The 25,469-nt window shown below is 31.9% G+C and overlaps 1 protein-coding gene across 1 annotated transcript in view; it reads left to right on the forward strand.

Moving 5' to 3' along the window:
- Positions 1–25,232, forward strand: part of LOC108731093 (uncharacterized) — a 31,896-nt gene extending 6,664 nt beyond the window's left edge. The window contains exons 2-4 of the mRNA XM_018461182.1: positions 14,199–15,251; positions 22,739–23,410; positions 24,133–25,232. Of these exons, the coding sequence (XP_018316684.1) occupies positions 14,199–15,251; positions 22,739–23,410; positions 24,133–24,924 (2,517 nt within the window). The 3' untranslated portion in view covers positions 24,925–25,232. The remainder of the gene's footprint in view (positions 1–14,198; positions 15,252–22,738; positions 23,411–24,132) is intronic.
- The last annotated feature ends 237 nt before the right edge of the window (positions 25,233–25,469 follow it).

A 25,469-nucleotide genomic window follows, 5' to 3' on the forward strand; every position in this document is an offset into this window, starting at 1 on the left:
TTTGTGGTGACACTCCCAATACAGCCGACGCATTCCGAACGCTGGTCTCAGGATGATTGTCAAAATGTTGTAAAATACGATTCCCTGCCTGCAAATCTCTTCGTAACGCTGCTTGAAATCGGTTGTTTTCTTGTCGAATTGAAAATGATCCAGTCTCTCGCAATCTATTAAATGTCAACATAAACACTCTTCGGTTTGGCACTCTTCTGTTTGGAAATCGTCGTGCATATTCTCGCACCGCCTTTAAAGCATTACCGTTGCAGAAACCGTATACAAAAACCATATCAGCATATTCACTATTAGAATACGTACGCGGCATATTGCAAAAGACAAAATTCATCTACTGTTAAAGGCTTTCAAAGAGCGACTGACAAATTCATAACAGAAAGTGGAAAATGTAATCAAATATGTCGGTGCTAGATATGGCAAGAAATGTAAACATTTTTTTTCGATTTCTCTGAAACGGAGCAAAAACGAGCATATGTCTATAGGACTTTTTTTCTTAGTTTTTTACTCCTCTACACGCTCCCGAAGTTTTGCGATTTAATTTGGAAACACCCTGTATACACACACACTATATATACATATATATGTACACATATAAACGGAATCATATTTTTTAAATTGCTTTGTCAAATGATACTTTATATTGAACAGATCTTATATACCGAGATAATATTTTTTGCAATAAAAAAATATTCGCAATTTTTAGATCTTCATTAACGTATAACGATTAATATTTTTGTAAAAAATGTTTATTAGCATCAAAAAATTATTAAAATGATTATACAAAATAGTAAGTGACTTACTATTCCAATTCTGCTCAATGTGTTTTAAGAAAAAGATTTTGGCGCGCAATATATAGAATGATGTATATAAATTCATACAAGAAATATGTATTTAAGCACTAAGATCCTCTTCGATTGAATGTATGATTTCTCTTATTTAATTAGACGTAAGTTTAATTAGATGTATTCTAGTAATTAATCAAGAGAAGATACGGACATGCACGAGCTCTGCAAACGTATAATTTAAGAATTCACAGTTTATCTTCAAAGGATCTGATAGAAACAAAAAGTTTTTAAACGTCATGTGTGATGAGGAATTATGGCTTTCCGCTGATTATAATATGACCACGCGCATTTTTTGTGAGCATTTTGCCGCACGAAAACATGTTTCTCATAGCTCGGACCATCATTAGAATGCCGGTGTAGCACGAGATCACTTATTCATTGCTTAATTAAGATTATCGTAACTTGAAAGGGAGCGACGAGCAGATATTTATTTCATGTCGGCGTGTATTGCTCATGTCAATTCATATTAATCGAAAGACATATGATGTCGACACGCGCATACGATCTCAAAATGTCTTTTCGCTATATACATGTTTCTTTTATTACTGGGCTATATATACTATGATATTTTTTCAATTATAAATGTTTAGAAAGTTTATAATATATACGTTACTTGAAGACATCTTACTAAGAAAGACACATCTTAATGAAGAGGACATATATAACGTCTCTTTGAAAAAAAATCGATTTTTACGCACATTGTTTGAATAATACGCAATAACACTTACATGCCTTTTTGTTAAATATTATATTAAAATTGAAACTTTCACATTATTTATAGAAAGACATTTACTTGTTGAATTAATTTATTCGTTCATTAATGAGATCAAAACGATTGAAAACGGAGAACGAGAAATATTATTGGAAATACATATATGTTATTATATAAATTGTATTGTATTAATATATGTTACAAAAATATTATTTACATTCGCACGTTCGGTTCACATTAATAAGGCATGATTATTATAATAAACTATATGAGCTATTAACGATGATAATCATAGAAGAAAGAACAATATAACGGCAGAACCGCAATATCATGCTGATGGTAACGTTTTAACCGCAGCAATATTTTGCATTTACTTACACCAGGAAATGCTAATTAAACACTATAAAGTTGAAATTCACCATACAATTAATTAGACGAAGGCCAACAGGTCGTAGGAAGATCGAAAAGATTAAAATTAATATAAGTGAAGAATATAATTAGAGGAACAGTGTTTAATTAAAAAATTAACTAATTAGTTACCTTTATTTGTTTTTTGCTTTACTAGTTTTTAATTTTATTTTGTTAAAAACATTTATGTATTAAAAAATTATTTAAAGTCACTAAATTATTAACATAATATTATTAAATCATCAAATAATTCTGCCATAAAGAATCACAAATATTTATTTTGTAAGAAAATTATATTATTGCTTTATTAAAAATTTTAATAAAAACCTTAAAGCATTTTATGTTAATTTTATTAAAAGTATATTAACGATTCTGTTTATCGGAAATTTATATCATTCACCAAAAATAATAAAGAATATTCGAAAGGATGGGTATAATATTTTAAATCCACATTTATCCTAAAACTATTTAATATCGATATACAATTCATAATATACTCGATATACTAATTTTTACCACAGATTTTTTGAAATCGCCTATTATATGTCAAGTAACAATGATGTTAGAATATGATTTACATACAATTACTTCATTGAACGGTGCGTGTAATAAATTTATAGTCACCTTTTAAACTCATAACAAATCGTGTGAAGTTTGTTACTAAAGGAAGCTAATTGAAAATAATAGACTTCCAGTTCGTTAGAAACTGGTGGAGAAAAGAACTATCCAGCAGTTGTCTATTATTACTGACAGGCTGTTAATTTGATGTATTCTGAGAGAATAGCTTCTCTTTTTCCTCATATTATAGATCCTTAAATTCTAAATATAACGTGCGAATATCAATGAAAATTTTTTTAACCATATTATTGGATACTCTTTGATTTCAAACACATTTTTTATTTTTGTTTTAGAAATATTTTTTTATTCGCATATTTTTATATTTCTACAAGCAACAGAGTGACATTAAAAAACGATATAGTAGATCAAAATACGTGACGTCACATACTATATCATCTTTTAATTTCTTTGCTACTTGAGAAGGTTTGGTTTGTAATTTCATAAATCATCGAGCTCTTACAGTTTAAGTGTAAAAATAAAAAATTTTAAATATAAAAAATATAATTGTTCAAATGGTACTCGTGTATATGTACAGTATTCAAACTTGATATTTATTTTTATTTATATCAAAATAATATATAATATATATAATATAATATATATATATGATAATGTATATATAATGTAAATGTATTTTTATAATTTTATATTGTGTATGCCCTTAAAAAGATCGAGAAGTTTAAAATTGAACTAAATAAAGAAAATATAATATATTTTGAAAAATATTTACATATTAATATAAATATTTAATAATTAAATATGTATATATTTATATATCAGTAACGAAATAAAAATTACATTTTTCAAGTTTTCACAGAGCAAAAACTATCAAAACAAAGAAACGTTAATTTTTGTTCCAACAGTTGATTAAAGTCATGTGAAAGCTGCTATGCATATGTATTTATACACTGTAAAACGTTATTATGTGATATGCACAACGTGATAATATTTATAGATGTATGAAAACGATATAATTCTATAACAACATTTTTGCACGTTAGTGAAAGAATGACCCTTCGTGATCTGATTTTATCTTGCCTAGGGCAATTTCGTTAAATTCTAACATATCACAAACATACTGTTACAAAGTGTACGAAGCGATCGATCGATCGATCGAATATAATCATTCGCAAATACATGTTGCAAACTAAAAGAGTTGTAACGATGTTTGCGCGTTTTATCTGCAGCAAGCATCATTCGCAGCTATTAATTCACGGCTTGGCAACATTCCCGGCACGTATTTAAATCGCCTATATATGTAAATCAGAACTGCTTTAAAACTCCTCTAACGTTACTAGTGCAGTGCTCCCTAATTCGAGAGAATACCGTTTCGCAAGATTACATGCAAATGCACATTATTTATACTTATTTATTTATATTTGTACCGTTTCATGAAAAAGATCACTCTTTGTATTGATCTGAATTATACTCGAAATAAATTCGCTACATAAATAACTTCCATGAGATAAAGTGGATAACGTTGGCAACTGCGGTGATTCTCAGAACGTTCGTTCATTTACTGTTCGACATATGAAATTCTTCTGACTTCCAATTGCATTTTTTATGAGAATGATATAAATCTCATATTTAAATTCGGTGAGTTTGCAGTCAAGAATTTATAAGTACTGAAGTAGGTATCTATTGATACGTTGACAGGCAAGATAAATCATCATCAATTTATTCATCAGATATATGTATTTATAAAAAGCAAGAAGTTAAAGAGAGTTCTCTTCAGAATTTATAAGAGATTCATTTTGCGCGTGCGGGCGATTATAGAAGCCAATAAAAAAAGTGTGTACATATTGACGGTAAGTTTATTAATGGATTTATAAATGAATGTATTCGTGGATAAATAAAAATTATTACATGTTTATCATATAATAATACAGCTATAAATCCCCCATTGTGCTTAAAATTGATATTTTTTTAGTAAAAATATGATTTAAAAAATACATTAGTTGCTCGCAACTTATCGATTTTCAATAAATATCTTCAAATTTCGAATTAAGAATCTTAGAATAGATATCACGTAATGCAAAAAATACTCGTAGTTCATTAATATACAAGCTACAATAATAGTTAGTAAGTAAATAGTATCAGGACATGATTTTCACGTATTACGTGTAATATATAATACTTACTTATTGTTATTAGCGATTAATAAAAAAAATTTTCTGTTCTCACTGTACGAGAAATTTTTCAAATCTGCCCTATAATTTCATAAATCTAAACCTCCTACAACATCATAAAGGAGAGTTTGCCTCTAAATGCGTAACTAATCGCTAGTCGCTCTTGGGAGTAGGATACTTATCAATTCACATTATCGGATTATACGGACAAGTAAAATAAGGTGTAGCAAATGCTAAATTAAAGTGAAAATAGAGATATAGAGATGCGTGAATGCATAGGTGGGCTCATTGTCAGGTTGTTATTTTTTTATTCTAATTCTAATATATAGAAAGAAAAGTTTTATTTGAAAAAATTATCCAATATAAAGATATGAAAATAATATGAAAGAATAATAAAAATTAAAAATATATGTATCTTTTTTATTCATACAGACATTAAAAAAATATATATAGCAAATAATATAATGAATACGTATATATATATATATTGTATATATACGTGCCTATATTTATACACATATACTTGTATATAAATATAATATGTATATGTTTAAATATATGTATATATATTTGTATTTTATATATATATAATATATAGATATATTATAATATGTATATTTAATAATTTTTATTTATCGAATTGATTTCAAAAATATTTTAATCTTGTTGTTGAAGGAAGTAAAGATTACTTTGAAAAATGATTTTATAAGCGTTCATTTTTTTCTTGATATGTACGATTACAATTAGACGTGAAATCTTTGAATGTACCGTTTCTAATCTTGCAATTGGCATAGAAATAAATACGTCAATATCGATCATTCGTGAAGGCGAGCGTTCACTTATTAGTCCGCATCCGTTTCGATTGCTAGGATATATAATTGCTAGCTTTTTAGCAGTAGGAATAATTTAAAAAAATAGAGAAGCTGACACTAATAAGAGCTAGTTTTTCAATTTTATGGTAAATTAACTCTCAAAAGCGGTGTTTACATTCTGTTATGCCAATAATATGCTGTCTTACGAACGCCATGCCGTCCTTCCGTTCACTTGAATAAGACAAATCTATATTACTAGTTTAGAGTTGCATATGAGATATCTGGTAACATATAAAGACCTATTCTATCACTGGTAGTGATGAGCTCAGAGAAATCATTTCTTTTTTTAGATACAATGCTACGGAATTGGAATGTTGAATCTTGACACACCGGTTCTGAAGGAAGTCTCAGCTTCAGCTGATATTTTACATCGTATCGTGATATGATTGAAGTCTTTTTATTAATGTAGGTATTATATGTTACACGTCGAGGAGGGAAATAGACAGTATAATCTAGTTAATCGCAATGACAAATTATTTTATTTAAAGTGCAACCGCATTGATAGAATATTGCTAGAAAAACAACTGGGCAATTGAGCGTAACCGCAACAACACTGACAACATACAGAAGTGTAATATTACAAATCACACATATATCAGTGTTTTCGATCTATAACGGCGTAACAATTGTGCCCTTTCATTTACGCAGGCCTTAAGCTATCATACAAGCTATCATATTAAACTGATAAAAAGGTATTTGAGATAACCGCCGGCAAAATCGGGATTAAATATTTTTACCTTCTCTAAAATTAAGCAGAAATTATCTCTCTTGTATATATCTCTTTAAGTTACAGAAATTATTATAGAGATATAACCTATACTCTCTGCATTCTTTGGAGCAGAATCTCACTCTAAATAGTGAAAATTAAGCCTTGAAAAAAAGTAACTTAATTTTTAATCTTTAAAAGTGAAATTTATATTCTAAAAGTTTTGGAGAGTAATTATATATTAATTATATACCTCTTTATATATTATATTTTAATATAATATATATATCTTTAGATCGAATTGTTTTTAATTTGTTGTATAAATTTTTACATTTTGAAGTAGCCTATGATTTTATAAATTATAATTCATTTTATAACGTATATATTCTGTTATGACGATAACATTGACGATAACATGATATCCCAAATCCACTTAAACGATTTACAATTTAAACTATAATTCAGAATATTGTATCCTTTAACACTAGAAGGACCGAGGTAACCAATTTGGGGTTCCTCGCGAACTAATACTTCTCAAACTAATATAACTTTTTTATAATATGATAACTGCTTTTTGTAATAAAATAAATTAATAAAATTAGTGATACTATTGTTAAAACGTTCATTATAATTATTTATACGTTTCAATTCTTTCCATTTGTTGTTTACGAAGAAAATGTGCTTGGAACCAAATTGACTTTTATGGTCCTTTTAAGGGGATCGTCAAATCCGGTCCTTCAGTGTTAAGTACTGTATAATATAAAAGTATATGAAGAATCAAAGAATAACAACATATACTACAATATATATAATATACATTAAAAAAATTATAAATATATCAAAATATACAGTATAAAACTTATAAATAGAATTCTATCCTGAAATCTGATAAAAGTTACATGTTATTTAAAATAAATATGTCATTTTTTTATTAATGTATATTCCTAAAAGTTTAAGAGTTGTATATCAAATATCTGCATTAATATTTTATAACTCAATTCACTGATGATGACGATTCATTTCATTCCCTTTCTTTTCGTTATCTTTTTATTTACAATATTGTGATACTGAAAATTTTACAAATTACGACTATATACATACATCCCCGTGAAACTTTGAATAAAGCAAGGCGTTAATATTATTAATTGTAAGCATGAGAATTATTGCAGTCGATCAAGATTAATTACGTTTTTCAATTCTCCATATTCTATTGTATTCTAACAGTATCGCATTCCCTCTGTTAGGATCAATCGCGTTAGATCCTCGTCGTGGATGCCGCGGGCTGCGATAGCGCGGCTTTTAACACCGTACGTCACTCGCATAATGGTTCATTCGGCGACCAGTTATCGATATTCGCGGCAAATGATTAATGGTCGATATTGTTGGTCGATGATACCTGTATCTCACGGCGGCAGAAATCGTTACGCTTCACGCTCTCAACTCGCCTCATCGCTCATCACGTTTATGACTCCGGCCTCTCGCGTGCGTAAGAGACGTTTAAATTCCACACGTTACGATTCTTATGAACAGGTCGTTAACTGTTTCTTAACCATCACTTATACTTTCTTGCATAAAGCAAATGTATCTGTCTTATGCAGGTTGTCATTTTACAATATAGCACCGAAGATGCAATATCGACCAATTCAGATAGGACAAATTGATATAAATAAGAATTAAATTATCTATGACGTTATATCGACAATCGGATCTGATCTCCGATGTGCGTTTTAAAAGATAATCAAACAAGAACAATGCTGCAATGTACAACAATTAAAAAATACATAAATGCATTTATATATACGAAGATGGATGGAACTGAAATAGGATAAATAAGAATTTAATTACTTTCAATGCAACACATCAACAGTAGGTTCTTTTAATTGTAATTTTACTTTCTAATTTAATTCTTATTTATCTCAATTCCATAAATGTTTATATACATAAATAAGTATATGTATTTCCCATTTTCGATTATTTTACATTATTCTTGTTCCATATTTTAAAACACAAATGTGTAGCTGCAAAGATAAGTTTATCGAACTATAAATTGTATATGAAAATACTCGTCATTTCTTTATTTCGATACGGAAACATAATTTATATTTAAATTAATCTCACTTATATACAAAAATGTTTTTCTAGAGTGGCGCAACCGCAACGGTAGCTAGTAAATTGACAGTGCCATTACGTTACGTATAACATGAATCAACCTGGTGCATTACAACCGCTTAGACTGTATTACGGAATATTTCATGACGTTGACGACACGTGATGTTGACGTTATACATCGTGCGAATGAACCCTTAAACGGAGCTCGTTCCATTTAACGATTACGCTTTCTGATCAGTCCCCTCTCTCCCGTCTCTCGCCGCCGTAATTATTTTCAATTGCGCTTACGTTCGCCGATTCGAATAATTTCAAGCGGCAAACTCGTAGATTAAATCGTGGCTCTCGGCATTTTCTCAGCGTCGGAATCGTATAATTATCGGTCTTAGGTGCAATATCGCGAGCACGCGGATCGAATGTATCTAGTATAAAGCGCTGCTTACTTGCGATGCTTTCTCGCAAATAGCGATATCATAAAAACCGAATGATACTCGTTCGTCATTATATTCTATTGCGGATGCACGACTACGAATAGTATTTGCGCTGTCTATATCGCAATAAGGCGTAGAAAATATATACGTTGCTCTAAACACCAAAAAAACTCGATTCCGAGTTTTTCTTGTAACAATCTCCCTGCTTGTTGTTATTAACCACCTGCGAGATCGCGAGCTTGAGTCAGAAGTCTAAATACATAATGATTCTAGAGATTTATGAAAAGAATTTATTTATGTCGTTTGGCTGAGTTGTTCTATCTTTCGATAAATTTCAGAGCTCGCTCTCTTACGCTCTTATTTTTTTCCTTTATTGTTTTTTGGTTTATCCAGTAGATAAATTATTACATAGTTTATCCGAGGATGGAATAACCAACCTTTAGAGAAAGAAATAGGTACAGACTTATTATAATATTTAATGTTAAATTATTTATAATTAAAACACTTACAATTAAAATAAATTAAATTACTTAGAATTATAAACTTATAATTTAATGTTAAACATTTTTTTCTAATACATTTTTAAACTATTTCTAATACATGATCGTTTTCGCAAACAGAAAGAAATTTATGGATCGATGTAAATAAAATATATATTTCAGTTTTGCAACAATTCTCATTTTATTTATATGTATCTATTTCTTTTTATATGAGGAGAAGGTGATCATCACCACTTTCTCGCGTTATATTTACTAATTTATGTAATTATAAATATCTACGTCTGTTATTTATAAATATTTACGTTTACTGGTTTTAAACTGTGCGAAAATTTTAAATCTGTTTCTATTCAAACGTCAATCCATCACACACGAACTGAAGAACTCCTCTTATATGTCTCATCGCAGGTTGTGTGCGTCTACAAAAGTACTGCAACACATTATTGCACGTGAGATATTGCGGAACACCTACAAATTACACGAAGTGTGAAATTTTGCACATTATTTTACGGGAAGCTAAAACCAATCAAACGAAAATTTATTTGATAGCTCACGTCGTGAAAACTGATACACGACTATAATTACGACGATCTAATCAGTGTTCTTGATCGCACCCTGAATTTCGTAATGTGTAGATAGGAGAGATCGCATCAGATGTGGATGGAAAGCGCCTTCCTCAGAATATCACTATGATTCTGATTAATTGGCAGATTCCGACTGCGAAGTTTCATGTACAATAGATTGATCTATAAATCTTTAGGAAACAGGCTTAAAAATTTCGCACAGCTTGAAATCATAAACCGGTCATAGATATTATCCGCAGATACTTGTAATATTTATCGTAATTGATTGATAGATTCTCCGATCATGTAATCGCTGTTTCGCGAATGATGGATCGGTTTAATGTAAGTTAATAGAAGTAAACTTAGAATTTCGCACGACTTGATCCTAGTAATGGCTTATATATCTAGATAGATATGGATATTTATATACATTTGTAACTATAAATTGACATAGTATCCAAATTATCCGAAATAACTGTTATTTAAACTCACGTTTGAAATGTAAATATAACGATAAGATGGATTGCAAGTGAAATAAGCGTACATGAAGAGAAAATCTTGTAACCCGGTTAAAATTACATTATAAAACATTCAAGAATTAATTTTTTTTAAATTAATTATTTACATAAAAAGTTATCTATGTATTAATATAAAAATAAAACAAAGTATTGTAATCTTTTAAAATATACGGTTAAAATATACTGGAAACGCGAGGTAAAGATATATGGATACCAAATATGTCAATAACTCAATATTTCAGATAAATATTCTCTCCAAAGAAATATTTATGAATTTAGGAAAAAATTTTGATTTATAGGAAGATTCATGCACACATTTGACCTGAGACATCTCTTGATTTCTGACATATTTGTACGAAAATGTTTCAGTAATTAGCAATTAGCAGAGATATATTAGCTAGAGTTTAGATAGAGACTGCGTCGTTATTACAAGATGTGAATTATCCGGTTGCACGTAAAAAACTTCCTAGAAAACTAGTAGTTCTATTACATACTACAGTAGAATATATCTACTTGTACCGTACTCTCTAATACCATCTAATACTGCGAAAGTTCATAAAATATGTACGAGAGGTAATGCAGCGCTTATTATATTCCTAATTATAACGACGAAGTGCATTAATAACCACATGCTTTAGTCTTGATTATCTCGCAATCAAAAAAAGAAAAAAGAGCTTACTTTATATTTGCATTTTATTATATATTCGCCTGCGTGCTCGTGATGGAATACATTCAGGCTGAAGGCGTTGCAACGTTTCCGGAAAACGTTTACGATTCAAGTGCAATAAGCGCAAATACTAACCCTAAGTAATTGCACCCGAGAGAGCACTTCTAGCACATAGAGGAAGAAAACTAAAAAGTCGCGGCCTTGTGGCACAGGGGTGTAGCTACCATAATAAGAATGCAAATGCAGATATATAAGAACATGCAACCCACAAACCTATTTCTTCTTCCTTTTCGTTATAGAAGAAAATCAGAAACGCGATGAATTTAAAATTAATTTTAAATTTGAATCAATATTATCGATATGTAATATTTGTAAATAAAATATATCTAGAAATTAAAATGCCTATAACAGTCAAAGCTGGATCTTTAATGCTTAAATAATTCAATCTTGAATTACTATATATACTATATATGTATTTGTATAGATACTATATTTGTAGTCTTTCGAACTGTGCGCCGAATTGTTTTTCCGGACTATAAACTCAATTAAACTTCAATAGTAATTGTTGCTTCTTTGCAATATTAATGGTATCTTAAAAAAATTAAGAGCTTGGAGTTTTTTAAAGATACTATTAATATTGCAAAGAAGCAATTGCTATTGAAGTTTTTATTACATTAGAATTCATTTTAAGTCTTGCAATTCATATTCTTTTTCACACTGTTAAATCTATAGTGTCAAATTTAATCTACCGTGAGTCGCTCCTACTCAATCATGTCGTTATTTTATACTAAAACAATGGTTATATTTGACACTATAGTGTTAATTTGACATTGTATAGTGCCAAATTGACACGGTATAGTGTCAAATTTAACTATCATTTTGATAAAAAATAACGATATATTTAGTAGGAGCAGTGGCGACTCACGGTAGGTTATATTTGACACTATAAATTTAACGTGCAGAGTTATTATGTTTATGTTGTAAAATAATAATAATAAAATAATTATAGATGGATATGTATAAGATTAACGTTATGCAAAAATAAAATGCAGAATTTATGAGTAATTTTTATGAAAGATTTAAAAGTCATTCCTACGCCATTGAACGCAACGGTGCAGCAAAGCTGCTTTGAGCCGCGGGCCGGTTTGAAAGCCAACATTTAATTTACGTTCTACGTGAAGGAATGATGCTCTCATCATTTTTCGACGCAAACGATCCGTTAAAATGGTTGGAAACGGCGCGAAGAAGAACGATTGAAGGCTAAAACCTCGCGGCAAACATAACATCAATAAGAAATCTGGAATTAAAAAAAAAATGTTGAATTCTTATAGAAATTTAGTATACTTTGACAAGAATATACTGATAATACAGAAAAATTGGAAAGGTTGAAAATTTGTTTTAAGATACTTGATACAACATATCAATTTTATAAGATTAGAATTTAGAAGTTTATAATTTGTTTTCATGTGCAGTAATCTTACATTGATCTCTCTTTAATGCAATGTATTAATCTTCTATTAGTACATTACATAATGGAGCAAAAGTGCACAACAATTCTCACGTGATCAACATTGTGCGATCGGCAGAGGTTAATTCAAGTTTCCTGATCTCGGCGACCAGCCAATAACGGTTAATTATCGCCTTAAAAAATCAAAAAGAGCCGTCGAAGCGACCGCTGGCCGCGTAATTACAGTTATCTCAATGCAGCACGATTTTCAACAATGAAATACTCGATACGAAAATTCATTGTTGTCCATGTTTCATTATCCGCGCGAGTAATAGGAAAAGAAAAGAAGAATGAGATAAATCAAGCGCGCGATATTTATGAGCGCATAAAGCTTTGAACAATTTGGAAATCCGAATTTACAATTCTTCTATTAATTCAATGTATATTCGCCTATCAGGATCCAGAATAGTTTTTAATTTTTGTCTTCATTTTTAGATATATTTTTATATATATATATATATCTAAATAATTTTAGCTTCTTATTAAAAATTATATATCTATACAGGATTTTTTAACAAAACTGAGTTTAAAAAAGATATTAAAAGATTAATCAAATAGTTATGGAATATATAAAAGTTTTAATGAATTAATTTAGAGAGCGAATATGACGATAAAGAATTACCATTTAATGAACCATAAAATTATTTACTCTTCTACATGTAAAACAAAAGAATAACAAAGAGGAAGAGAGAGTTTATTCTTATATAATTTATGAAATAAATAAATTCTTATATAATTTATGTGTGAAATAAATAAATTTTTATATAATTTATGAAAGGAGAGGAGACATCACAGAAAACTCAAAACATCTCTTCTCGTTAAGTTTCTTATATGCATATCACAGCCGTTATATCAGATAAGCAAGGAAATATGCGTGCATATATTTCTCTCGAATGAGATCACTTCACAAAATGAGAGCACTAATAAAATTTGGCCCACATACGCAACCAGCGTGCATTAACTTCTCTGTAACTCAGTGCATGCTGTTGATACATGTTATTACTGTACATTACTAATTATAAGTCGTAAAGTAATCTTCATCAATACGAAAACTCACACTCGCGATTCTTTTATATTCTTTAACAGCACGCTAGACTCATATATGTATGTATATTTCTAGTGAATCATATTCTCCCGTGTTTTACTCAATATAGATATTATCTCTAACAAATATTAGTTAATTAATATTTTGTTATGTTTCCTTATATATTATTATATTTCCTTATATATTATTACATATTTTTATATATGCATTTTCTTATACATAGAAAGAACAATATTGCTGAAGTATCTAAAAAATTAATTAGATATAGATCCGAAAATAATTTTGTTTAAACCGTCAAACTAATTATATAGGACACTCAAACTTAGAAAGCTAAAACTTCTTACAGTATTGTCAGTAGTGTTTAAACATTCTATCTTAATGACTCAATAAAATTATTTTCACAGATCTATATTTAAATAAATTTTTAGATATAAATTTTTAGATTTTTATTTCAACCAAATCATTCTTTTTGTATCAATTAAAAATATAATTAAAAATATTATTTAATTATTAAATATAATTTAAAATTGTTTCATTATTCTAATAAACAAAATTTCATTTACAGGAGGTGTTACTGGCACACAGCAAAGTCACAGCTCATTGTGAGCCGATTACAGTGATCTTGGCAGAGGTGGAGGCGCCGGAACTCGCGGCTCTTCTTGGCTTCGTCTATACCGGAAGCGCTACTGTTCCACGGATGCGACTGGACGCGTTTCTGCGTGCTGCCGAGGCCCTGCGCATCCGGCTTCCACCGGTGCCAGTGATGACGACCTGCGGGGAGCAAGCAACGGACTGCAAGCTGGAGGACGTCAAGGATGTCAAAGTTAGCCCCAAGTACCTGCAGTGCGATCAGTATCCTTGGTACCGATCGAAAAGATTATCTTACGAAGACCCGTTTGACAGGAAAGAGTCATACATTAGGATATTCCCTACGGACGACGTCAACAGAAATACGTTTAGGGATATTGGAGCGTTTCACGAAGTTAACAATCCTGGACCATCGTTTGGTCCTAGTTGTCCGAATTCGTGGCCAATAGGCGGTTTCCTGCATCAGGATAGAGCAACAGGTGATCCTTCCGCGGACAAAAATCACAGCTTGATGATACTTGCTGACAAGAATCCGGTAATAGCTCCTAGTAACGAATCGTCCTTCAATATATACCAACGAGGTACGTGTCTCCTCGGAGGATCGTCTTCGGAAGGATACGCTGGTGCAGATACTTTGGAAAAGATCAGAACGAGATACGAGAGGTTGCATACGAGTTGCTCGCCGGAGAAGCTGATAATGAATGAGGATGTTCTTGTGGAAGGATCGGGAGGAGAGTCTTGCGGAACGACGCGGGACGAGTATCCATACCAGGGCACGACGCCGTTGTCGTCCTTGCAATGCGCGGCCGCCACCACCAGCCAAACGAGGTCGTTCGAGATGCTCGATTACACCTCGCAGACTTCGGCGGGCGAGGATCTCAGCTGCGGCGAAAGTTGTTGTAGGTGGAGAACCGTTCGCAGACACGTGGCAAATCGCGTCACCGCGTCACCGTGGCGCCAGATTGTTAGGCCCCATCATTCACCGAGGAACCCACGGCCCATTCTTGTGCCTCAACGTCATGATAATGACGTGAGTATTCGACAGACAAATATTAGCCCACTCGTTCGTTTTGAAATTGACTGATTCGATTTCAATTTTAATTTCAAATTTTATTCATGGATGGAGACTTGAACGGTTATCCGAGAATGAAAGACAAAGAACGAATATTAGGTCGCATATTTGTTTATTTCATTAGGAATCAATCTTGGAAATATGAGCAACTTAAAACACTGTACCATGAGTTTTAAAAAATGGAAACAAACTTTTCGAGAACTTTTTCATAATTGCCGTTATATAATTTTTACAAACAATAATAAACGAAATTAAACCGAGAAATGTTGAACACATATAAATGAAGAGGGCCATAAGTGTTCGGTCAAGGCTAATCTTGATACCTAATAATATTTTTTTGTGAATTTTAAAAATATCCAGTCCAAGCAAACTACGCATCGATTGATTAATTGGTTTTGAAACGCTGTGGTCCTAGATCGATATTCATAGTCAGTTCTTTTTTAAAGATCATCTTAAGTAATGCCTTATGGGCTTTCTAATAAGCCGTTAGTTACCATTCATATCATACTAGTGGTAAGACAGAATTATAAGTCATAAATCTCATGAAACTTACATCCAGAATAAATCATATTAGATCGTTACGATATTTCAGCCAATCAGAAGAGTAGTTCTCAAGACGAATAACAATGCACTATATGATTGGTCAGTCATAACGTAATCTAAGTTTTAAATCGTAAAAAAATGGAATTTGGCCATCTTCATGCAGACACTAATTACTGACATATTGTTGTCTTATGACACACTACTGTTTCGCTTACAACTCGCTCCTCGATCTATACTAATGGCTTATTGTAAAAAGCTCATTAAGATGTTAATACGGTTTTATGATTAGCTTGTGACATCTTAAAACTGTACTTAAGACGATCTTAAATATAAGAGCATCTATAAATACCAGCCCTAGATTGGGCTATGTAATATTATCACATGCCTCGGCGATCGAATTGATAAGACGTCCGTATGGAATGAAGGAAATCTCTCAGATAAGATGATATTTTTTACAGTATTTTACAGATTATCAGCATTAATAATATTAAACTGTTTATCAATTTAATTTGTGACATTACATATATACTTCAGAGGATCGATTCTGTATCTTCAAACAAGATGAAAATTACAAAAGTAAGCAAATTTACTAGGTGTTGACCAATTATCAGTATTCTAGTAAATTCGCTCACTTTTGTAATTTTTATCTCGTTTCAAGATACAGAATCGATCCCCATATTCAGTCTAGGACTGTTTCAAGACCGACAAATAATCGGCGCGTAATTTGCTTGAACTAAAAATTTTTTAAATTCACACAAATATTATTAGGCACCAAGACTCGCCTTAAACGAATACGGCCTCTCATTTGTATTGGACAATTTTTAACATTTTGTAATTTTATATTACTAAACTAATATTTTAAACAATTTGATAATGAATGATTAAAAAATTATACGCAATATATAGAGATTCAGTTCGTTTTTTAAAGTGCATCGGAAAGTTAATAATTTTTTTAGAATTGATCCGTTATTTCTGGAAAGCATTATGATGCCATGATAGCAAGATACGAGAGACAATTTTATTCCAGTCAATGTCTCCAATCACGAAACTTTACAACGACGATTGAAAACAGGAAAGACATTCTTTCAAAGAACGTAAGCTATGCATACTTGATTACGATGCCAGATACGATTTCGTCGCACTTGTCAAAATCCCGTTGCCAAGAGATCCGTATTCCCACGTATGCGAAAAAGATCACCATTACATTGGGAACTATGCCAAGGTGAATAACATTGAACGACACGATTGAACAAACGCGTTTTCGTTCGGTGATAAAAACTGGTACGTGTCAAGTAATAAAAAAAGAACGGACCTGACTACTATTTCACGAATAATTTAAGAAAACCCGATTAAATATTTACGAAGAATATATTTTATATACGATAATTCATATTTATATTATTAACAGGGATGAATAAGTTAACCTTTTTTTTAACTAAAGGGAAGTTTGACAACTGTCCGGAACCGATTTGATTCTCCATGAAATATGTTGTTAAACACGAAAATCTAAGACAACGTATTTTTTTATTTTCGTATTTAACAACATATTTCATGGAGAATCAAATCGGTTTCAGACAGTTGTAAAACTTCCCTTGTAAGTTAAGTTAAAGTTAACAGTCTTGAAAATTTATGTCCAACCAAACAACCAAAAAGAAAAAAAAAGAAAAAATTTGATTGTTTTACATAATTTTTTGTATTTTTCCTTTCTCACAGCATATTCATTAAAGAATTATTGGTTATTTTTGTTTATAACTAACAATTATACAATATAAAAGACTATATAAAGTTACTAAATTATATAGTCATTATCCCCTCATATGGTCGCTGAGAGTTACCAATAAAATGTAACTAAATTAAATTAAAAAATTAAGATTCTAAAATGTAACTAAGTTAAAATTAATTAACTATTTAACTTTATAACTTATTTTTTAACTTTTAAATTAGCATTACCCAACCCTGATTATAAATAATGATAATGAATAAACGCATGAGTATTATTTACATGCTTCCACGTGATTTAATAAATACAAAACGTTTCTTAAGTGGAATCTGTAAAATATGGCACTTAACATATATTTGAAAAAACCTAGTTATATTCCTTTTCCTAAATACATTTATGTAGTGTTTTATACAGTTTTATATGTATAATATCTTCAGGTTTACGATTAAATCGCATTAATTTTCAAACTGTAAATTTATCGAGAACCATTAATCGCGGTTGATTGGATTGCGCTGAACCAGCCAATTTCCGCAAAATGGTGAGACGAAAATAAACCGTTACAGTCGTTACACCCTTAATTACTGTGGCAGAAGAAAGTACTATAAACCGACACGGAGACGAAGATGCGCTCGATATGTCATCGTCATAACGAGTGAAATTAACGAGAGAAAATGGTTTCAGTATCCTAGCTTGTCTCTATAAATCACAGTAACGATAGAGCTAATTAAATAGAAACCGCGGTCCTTCGTGGTCACGAATCCAGCGGTATTGACCTTGCTATTCCGATTAATTAACGTAAAAATGCAGAATGGTTGTAACTCTTATTCCATTTCCATATTTGTTCATTAAATCATTTCCAGTTTAAAAAAATATATAATAATTGTAATAATTATAATAATTTATATTTAGATTTAATACTTCGACACCTTGAATGGAAATGATCTTTGCTCATTTGTTATTACAAATAAGTTTTTAATACGTAACTTTTATTATGTTACTTTTATACTAAATATAATGATAAATATTCTTAGAAATACAGAGATCAAGAATATATATATATATAATAATTAAATAATTTAATAATATTTTGAAACACATATAAATATATAAATATTATTACACAATAAATATTGTGTATTCACACATTACGGTTTTAATAAATCATTTATTATTATAAATATTATTATTATTAATTGTGATAAATAATAATTTCTTTATTTTTGTCACGAATTTTTATGTCAACTGTTTCGAATTAGCCACGATATATTATCGGTGTCATACGATCATAAAATATGACTTTCCATCGTAGATCTCCTATTTAAATCGGCCTGATTAGCTCGTAAACCAATCATAATGATATATAAACCAAATTAACTTGTTGCTTATTAAAAATTATCTAGTTTCAGTCACTACTAAAAATTTGTGTGTCGGATAAAACACGCAATCTCATAAATAAATGAAGATATGCCAAACGCAGAAGATACGAAAACTAGTTTACGATTTGCATAATGTCCTTTCTGTCACCGTGACAAATATCTTCCTTTCTTATATTTTGCCTTTGCTTGCTTCAATTGCGGAAACCGAGATAAAACTGTGTCGCTCGAAATTAATTAAAAAAATATCGTTTTTAGCCTCAGGTATCAGGTTTCAAAACATGATGGAAAGCTACGAACAGCTCGCACTTGAAGCGGCTACAGCCAACGGAAATTATCTGCGACATATCATGCGTTAAGAGTTAATTGAAACCTGTAAGCGCTGAACATGTACGAATGTGAACACCGGAAGATTCGTGTTCGCCATTTGTTGATCGTTTATTCGCTCTCTGTATACACGTACATTACGCATCTTTACGAGTGACAGAGCACCGCTTCCAGCTGCGTTGTCGCCCTTCACTCAGATTCGATTCTGTTTCACTTAATACGGCTATCAATTAGCTTGCAACGGCTGTTTATCAGGCCGTCGAGCCGTGATTGCGCATCATCAGCTGGCAATGCCAGCTGCACGCGCGTCCATCGCATTATTATTACACGCCCGATCTGCCAACGTTTTCTCTTTCGATGATGGGAGAAGCGTGCCAGATTTCGTGGACCGTCGTATTGTCGCGAAGACTGTCTACTTACGTAAGCAACGGTTCCGCAGCTTGCGTCGAGATTCATGGAGATTTCAATCAGATAATCACAATGCGACGCGATCGCGTCCACGATTTTTTTTCATCGATATTTCGCGCCGCCATAGAATTGATTCTACTAAGGTCCAGAATAAATTTTGAACAAATTATTTTTAAGATTTTTTTATTCTCAGATTTATTTATATATTTAATTGTTTTAATTAAAAAATATATTTAATCTAAAAACAGTGTCTTAATCTTTAATTTAATATTATTTTATTTTAATTTGAAGAATTACTTTCGGTAAAAAGGATGCAAAATTTTGCAAAGTAAAGCGCCACGATTTTTTTGGTATATTATGAAAATAATATTGAAATAATAATTTTTAATTTTATAATGTGTTATGTTTAAATATTTTTGAAAATTTTTTTATAATTGTTATTATAATGAAAGTTTTTCTTTATTTATATTCAATTCATGAATCATATTTGATGGTACAAGGTGTTCGCGAATCAAAGTACCACTATAAGAAAGTTTTGAAAAAAATGAAGTAAAAAAATTATTTGTAAATTTGTATTTATAAACAACAGCTTATGAAATAATAATTTAAATATGGCCAATTACGGACTACGTTTAAACGTTAAAGTGCATGCTTATACTAATATCGCACTCGCGATTCATGAACAGGTAGCTGTCTAAACGTAATCTGTAATTAGCTATATTTAAGCCTTCATATATATCTTAAAAATTTTTTGAAATAAAAATGTACACCTAATTTTCTTATTTAATTTTTCCATATACTATTAATTGATAAATACAATTAAATTTTTATCTATAGACAATATTTTTAAAGTTATAATCATGTAAATAGATACTATTTGTTATTATTTGATAATACTCGAAATACACTCTAATTTTTTAGGAGTGAAATTTCTCTTCAAGAGAAATGATAGTTGCGCCATTCAGGCGCAGAAGTGAATTTTCACTTTATTTTTTCAAGAAGCGGATTTCTTAACTTAACAATGGTCAGCTTTAATGATTAATATCTCGTTTTGCGGAACAGAGCGATGCTTTTCTCAGATTCGTTCATTTTGTGCAAAAACATGTCGAATGAGTTTTGTTAAGATTGGATGTAGGGGAGGAGCTAAACTTAACATTTACCAAAGTGAAATTACAGTCTCCTTTCGAGAGAATGAAACTATATATTCACTTCGCACTATAAAAATTGACTTTCGGAATGATTCTTCACTTCCTAAGAATAAAAAATTCACTCCTACTTACTCTTGCTGGACTGGCGCAACTACTCTCTTGGAGTGAAACTCAAAAATTTAAAATACATATGTGACATTAAATTCTTTCAGAATAATGCAATAAAAAATATCGATATTGTCTAGCAAGAAATTTAAAAAGAACAGTTAACAAGATAAGCAGTAGAGAGTAAGAATAAGGTAGCAAAAATTAATAATGTTGATATGGAAGTGTAAAAGTTATGATTCAAAGTTATAAATTCCGCGCATATCTTTTGATCCTGCTGTTCGGCGTTATTTAAAATCGAGAATTACGCAAAAACATCTGTTACGATAATCGATAGGATACTTTCGTTACATATCTTATCTCGTGAATTAATCTCGACGATTTATATTCGGCTTCCGTTGAACGCAAATTATTAAAAACAATTATTAAAATGCGAATAATATACATCTTAACTATTCGCCTTCCTTATCATGTCGGGAGTGATCGGGCCATTACTATTGCATTCGAACGATCGACAGCATTAAATTGTTTTACAATCTAACTACTTTCTAATTGCTGCTTTCTTCTGGTTTTCCAGCTATTCATTATGCGGACGCATTTCTGGACGCGACTATTGCTGCACTATAGACATTTTATTTAGCATAGATATAGAAAACTATCGATATGCGATTGTTGGATTACGCCGTGTTGGTTGAACGTGGTATCTAGAAATTGTTTTTCAATACTTGAATAAATTTGCAACGAATAACAATTTTTTCTATAGAACAAAAATTAAAAGTCTAAAGTTACTTTTCTAAAAGAAGAAGAAAGCATATTTTGTTTAAATACTTCATTCAGTTGCAACTTTTATGTAAATAAATAATAAAATAAAAACTAAATTAAAATAATTAATAATAAATTTACGTTATAAATATATAATTTAATTAATATTGATAGTTATATAAAATGTATATATAAATCTTTTAAACGTCAAATTTCTTTCTTCTGCAGAATATAAAATTTTATAAAGAAGAAATTGGCATTGTTACAAATTGCGAAGAAAGAAGAACAATTTGGCACGCAACTCGCGATACTTTGATATTTTGGTGTCGTATTAAGTTAACGAGCATACAGAGTTAACTGCTTAAAATCAAGCGTGACTAAAAGTATCATAAAACAGTAAACGGCGTTGAAACCTAGTCATCACTTTCTAGTTCATTGAAACGCATCAGCCAATGCACCGTGACGGTTTCAATTCTTCACGCGAATATTCCATACCATTTCTCAAGATTAATGAGGATAAGTTTGACTTGATCAGTTGTGTTTTTCTATCGATGAGAATATCCGATTTGACATAGATACATTAAATGTGTGAAAAATGTAATTGCATTTCTAGGAAAACTACACTGATGTGCACTTTTTTTATTTATAATAGTTGAAAAATGTTAAATTTATGAATAAATCTGTTCCTAAAAAAAAGATCAAAATTTTTTAAATAACGTTTTTAAATAATAAATATATAGGCAATGTTTAAAGGCAATAAATAAAAATATAGTAAAAAAAATAATAAAAATAATAGTTAAAATAATATTATATCGTATACATAAATATATATTAAACATAAAAATAGAAGATAATAGAAAATATGAAAGAAATATATTAAAGAGATATAATAAAATTCTATTCTTTGATCAATTAAGATAAAAAATGATTTATCTTGACAATTATAAGAGAGGAGACATTTTAATTTTTCTTTAATGTCCTCTCACAATATTTAAGATTAATTATTTAAAAAAGAAACGAACAATTATGTATAAAAATGCAATTCGACGGTTGTTGCAGGAAATCCATAAGAAGCCTCAGGCGCCGGAACCAACTCGATCTACGGTAATATCGAGCCCGAAGAATATTGTTCATTCTCCAAGAAGCGCACCGCGAAGCGACGGGCCTTGCCCTACGGCTTTCGAAGTTCCTACCAGTTGCGAGACGAGCTTCAATAATGACTCGAGATTATCGCGCGAGATAATCGGTGGTCCTGAAGCGAAGATCCAAGAGATCTATCGATCACCAATCTCATTTGCACCTTCTGATCAAATCGCACCGTCCGTGAACGCGACGAGAAGCAGCGAACAACCCCTCTTCCAGAACGTTGGCAACACGCCCGCGCAATCGTTGTCTTCGAGCAACGACAGCGTTATCACAAATGTCGGAAAAGGTGGTGGATATCCGACGCAGGTAGTTCCGCAGACGCCAACGAAACCCGAATTGTCGCATCCGATCAGTAGACTCTGCGACACAATTGAGGCCGAAGAGAAGAAGGAGACGTCGAAGACGGAAGTGACGAACGTGGAAAAGAGCGGAGAAGAGAGAATTGCGAGGATTTTTGTTAACAGCGACAATAACAATAACAACGAGGCAATCGTAAGCACGGAGGTGGCGCAGCGCGGACGATCGGTGGATGACCACAAGTGTGATCAATGTGGAAAGACTTTCGTCACGAGGGCGTCGCTCAAGGTATACTTCTTAATCATTAAATCAGACATTAATATTCTAAAAGCCACACATTTCGATTCCCAACGTAGATATTACAGATCTCACGTAGAGATTAACCCAATCATTAACCAGAAATTTAACGTGACAGGTTTCACTGCTGAATGACGAGCCTAACTATTTAGCATAGATCCTCAATTACCTTGGATTACACAAGTTCTAAACTATCAAACCCGACTGTTTCTCACTGATGATGTTCCTCACGCATGATGTTCCATAAGTTACAACGCAAATTACAACCTTCTCGTCTATTTTTACCCTTTTTTTGTTAACGTTAGATACCATGAGTCTCTAATTTCGCAGAATTTCGCAGAACTTAAGTGTCAGTTATGTTGGAATTAATGTCAGTTAAATTACTACCGTCCTTTTTTACGACATTACTTGCCTGGCGTAAGCAAGCACTTCATTCTTGATCGTGTACATGCTCTCATACCTATATCGATTATGAAGAATGAAATGCTAATGTCTCTAAGCCGTTCCATATACCTACTTTTCCTTCCTTCGTTTTTTGGCTCCATATATTTAAGCAGCAGCTCTGTCCTGTTACATCGCCGCGTTTGTGCCGATTACGAAGGAGAAACGATATATCGCGACTCCTACGCTCAATTTTCTCCTTTTTTCCCTTCGGCCTCGTGGCCTTGTAAACAGCCTAGCTACACATCGCCGTGTCTGTGTGATCGTCACAGGTGCATAGCCGAACGCACTCCGGTGAAAAGCCGTTCCGCTGCGCCGACTGCGGCAAACAGTTTTCGCAGCTGCGCAATTACAAGTACCATCGCAGCGTGCACGAGGGCACGCGGGAGTTCGCCGCCACTTGTCCGGAATGCGGCAAATACTTCAACGACCGCGGCTACCTGAGCTCGCACATGAAGATTCATCGGAACCGCAAGGAGTACGGCTGCGCGGAATGCGGGAAGAGCTTCAATCAACGAGTGGCCTACAACATGCACGTGCGCATACACACGGGCGTAAAGCCGCACCAGTGCGATCAGTGCGGAAAGGCGTTCTCGCGGAAGATGTTGCTCAAGCAGCACCTGAGGACCCATTCCGGCGAGCGGCCGTATCAATGCCAGGTCTGCCAGAAAGCGTTCGCCGACCGCTCCAACATGACCCTACACACTAGACTGCACTCCGGCTTGAAACCCTATCAATGCACCCTCTGCTCGAAGGCTTTCACCAAGAAGCATCACCTGAAGACTCACCTTAATTATCATACCGGTACCAAACCGTATTCCTGCACCAATTGCGGTGGTAGGTTCTCGCAAAGCAGCAATATGAGGACCCATTTTAAAAAGTGTATTGTTAACAATACTGTAGGTATGGCAACGAAATCTGGCGATGAAGCTGGTACTGATCGCACCGATGCCGACAGCAATATAGCGCCGCAGGTGATCCTGACCCCGCCCAACTCCGATCAGGAATCCAGTATCCTGACACCGATCTCGAAGAACGCTGTCGCGATAGAGAGCAACACGTAGCGATTTCTCTTAGCGATTTCTGTCTCAAAAGACAGAATCTCATGAATAGAAATTAGCGAAGAATAACAGAAAATATTATTGTGGCCAATCCATCACCATCTTTATGGTGATGGTAGATATTTGATGATAGATAATATATGATACATTTGTCGATTGTAAATCGACTCAAACTTTATAAGTTTCAACGACATTTGTAAATAATTTCTAGAACGAATCGAATCACTCACGTCTGAATTAACGTAGCGTTATAAAATTATTAGATATTAAAATTTCCTTCAAATTAGTGTTACAAAATATGCAGCTTATTTTCGAACAACCTAATGCTAGTTAATTGAAGCAAGATTGCGTATCTCGATATGGTACGATAATCATTGCGTTGTGCTTTTCAGTTCCTGTATTTATTGAACTAATCTCGTTGTACACACTCCATATTCTAATCTAATCTAATCTAATATTTAACAATCTAGAATTTAATAATTAAAAAAATGATATTAAATTTTTCATAAGAAATTTATCGTTCAATTTGGCCAAATTAATTTATTTTG

Source organism: Mycetomoellerius zeteki, unplaced genomic scaffold (genome assembly GCF_001594055.1).
Source record: "Mycetomoellerius zeteki isolate Tzet28-1 unplaced genomic scaffold, Tzet1.0 scaffold120, whole genome shotgun sequence".
NCBI lineage: Eukaryota > Metazoa > Arthropoda > Insecta > Hymenoptera > Formicidae > Mycetomoellerius > Mycetomoellerius zeteki.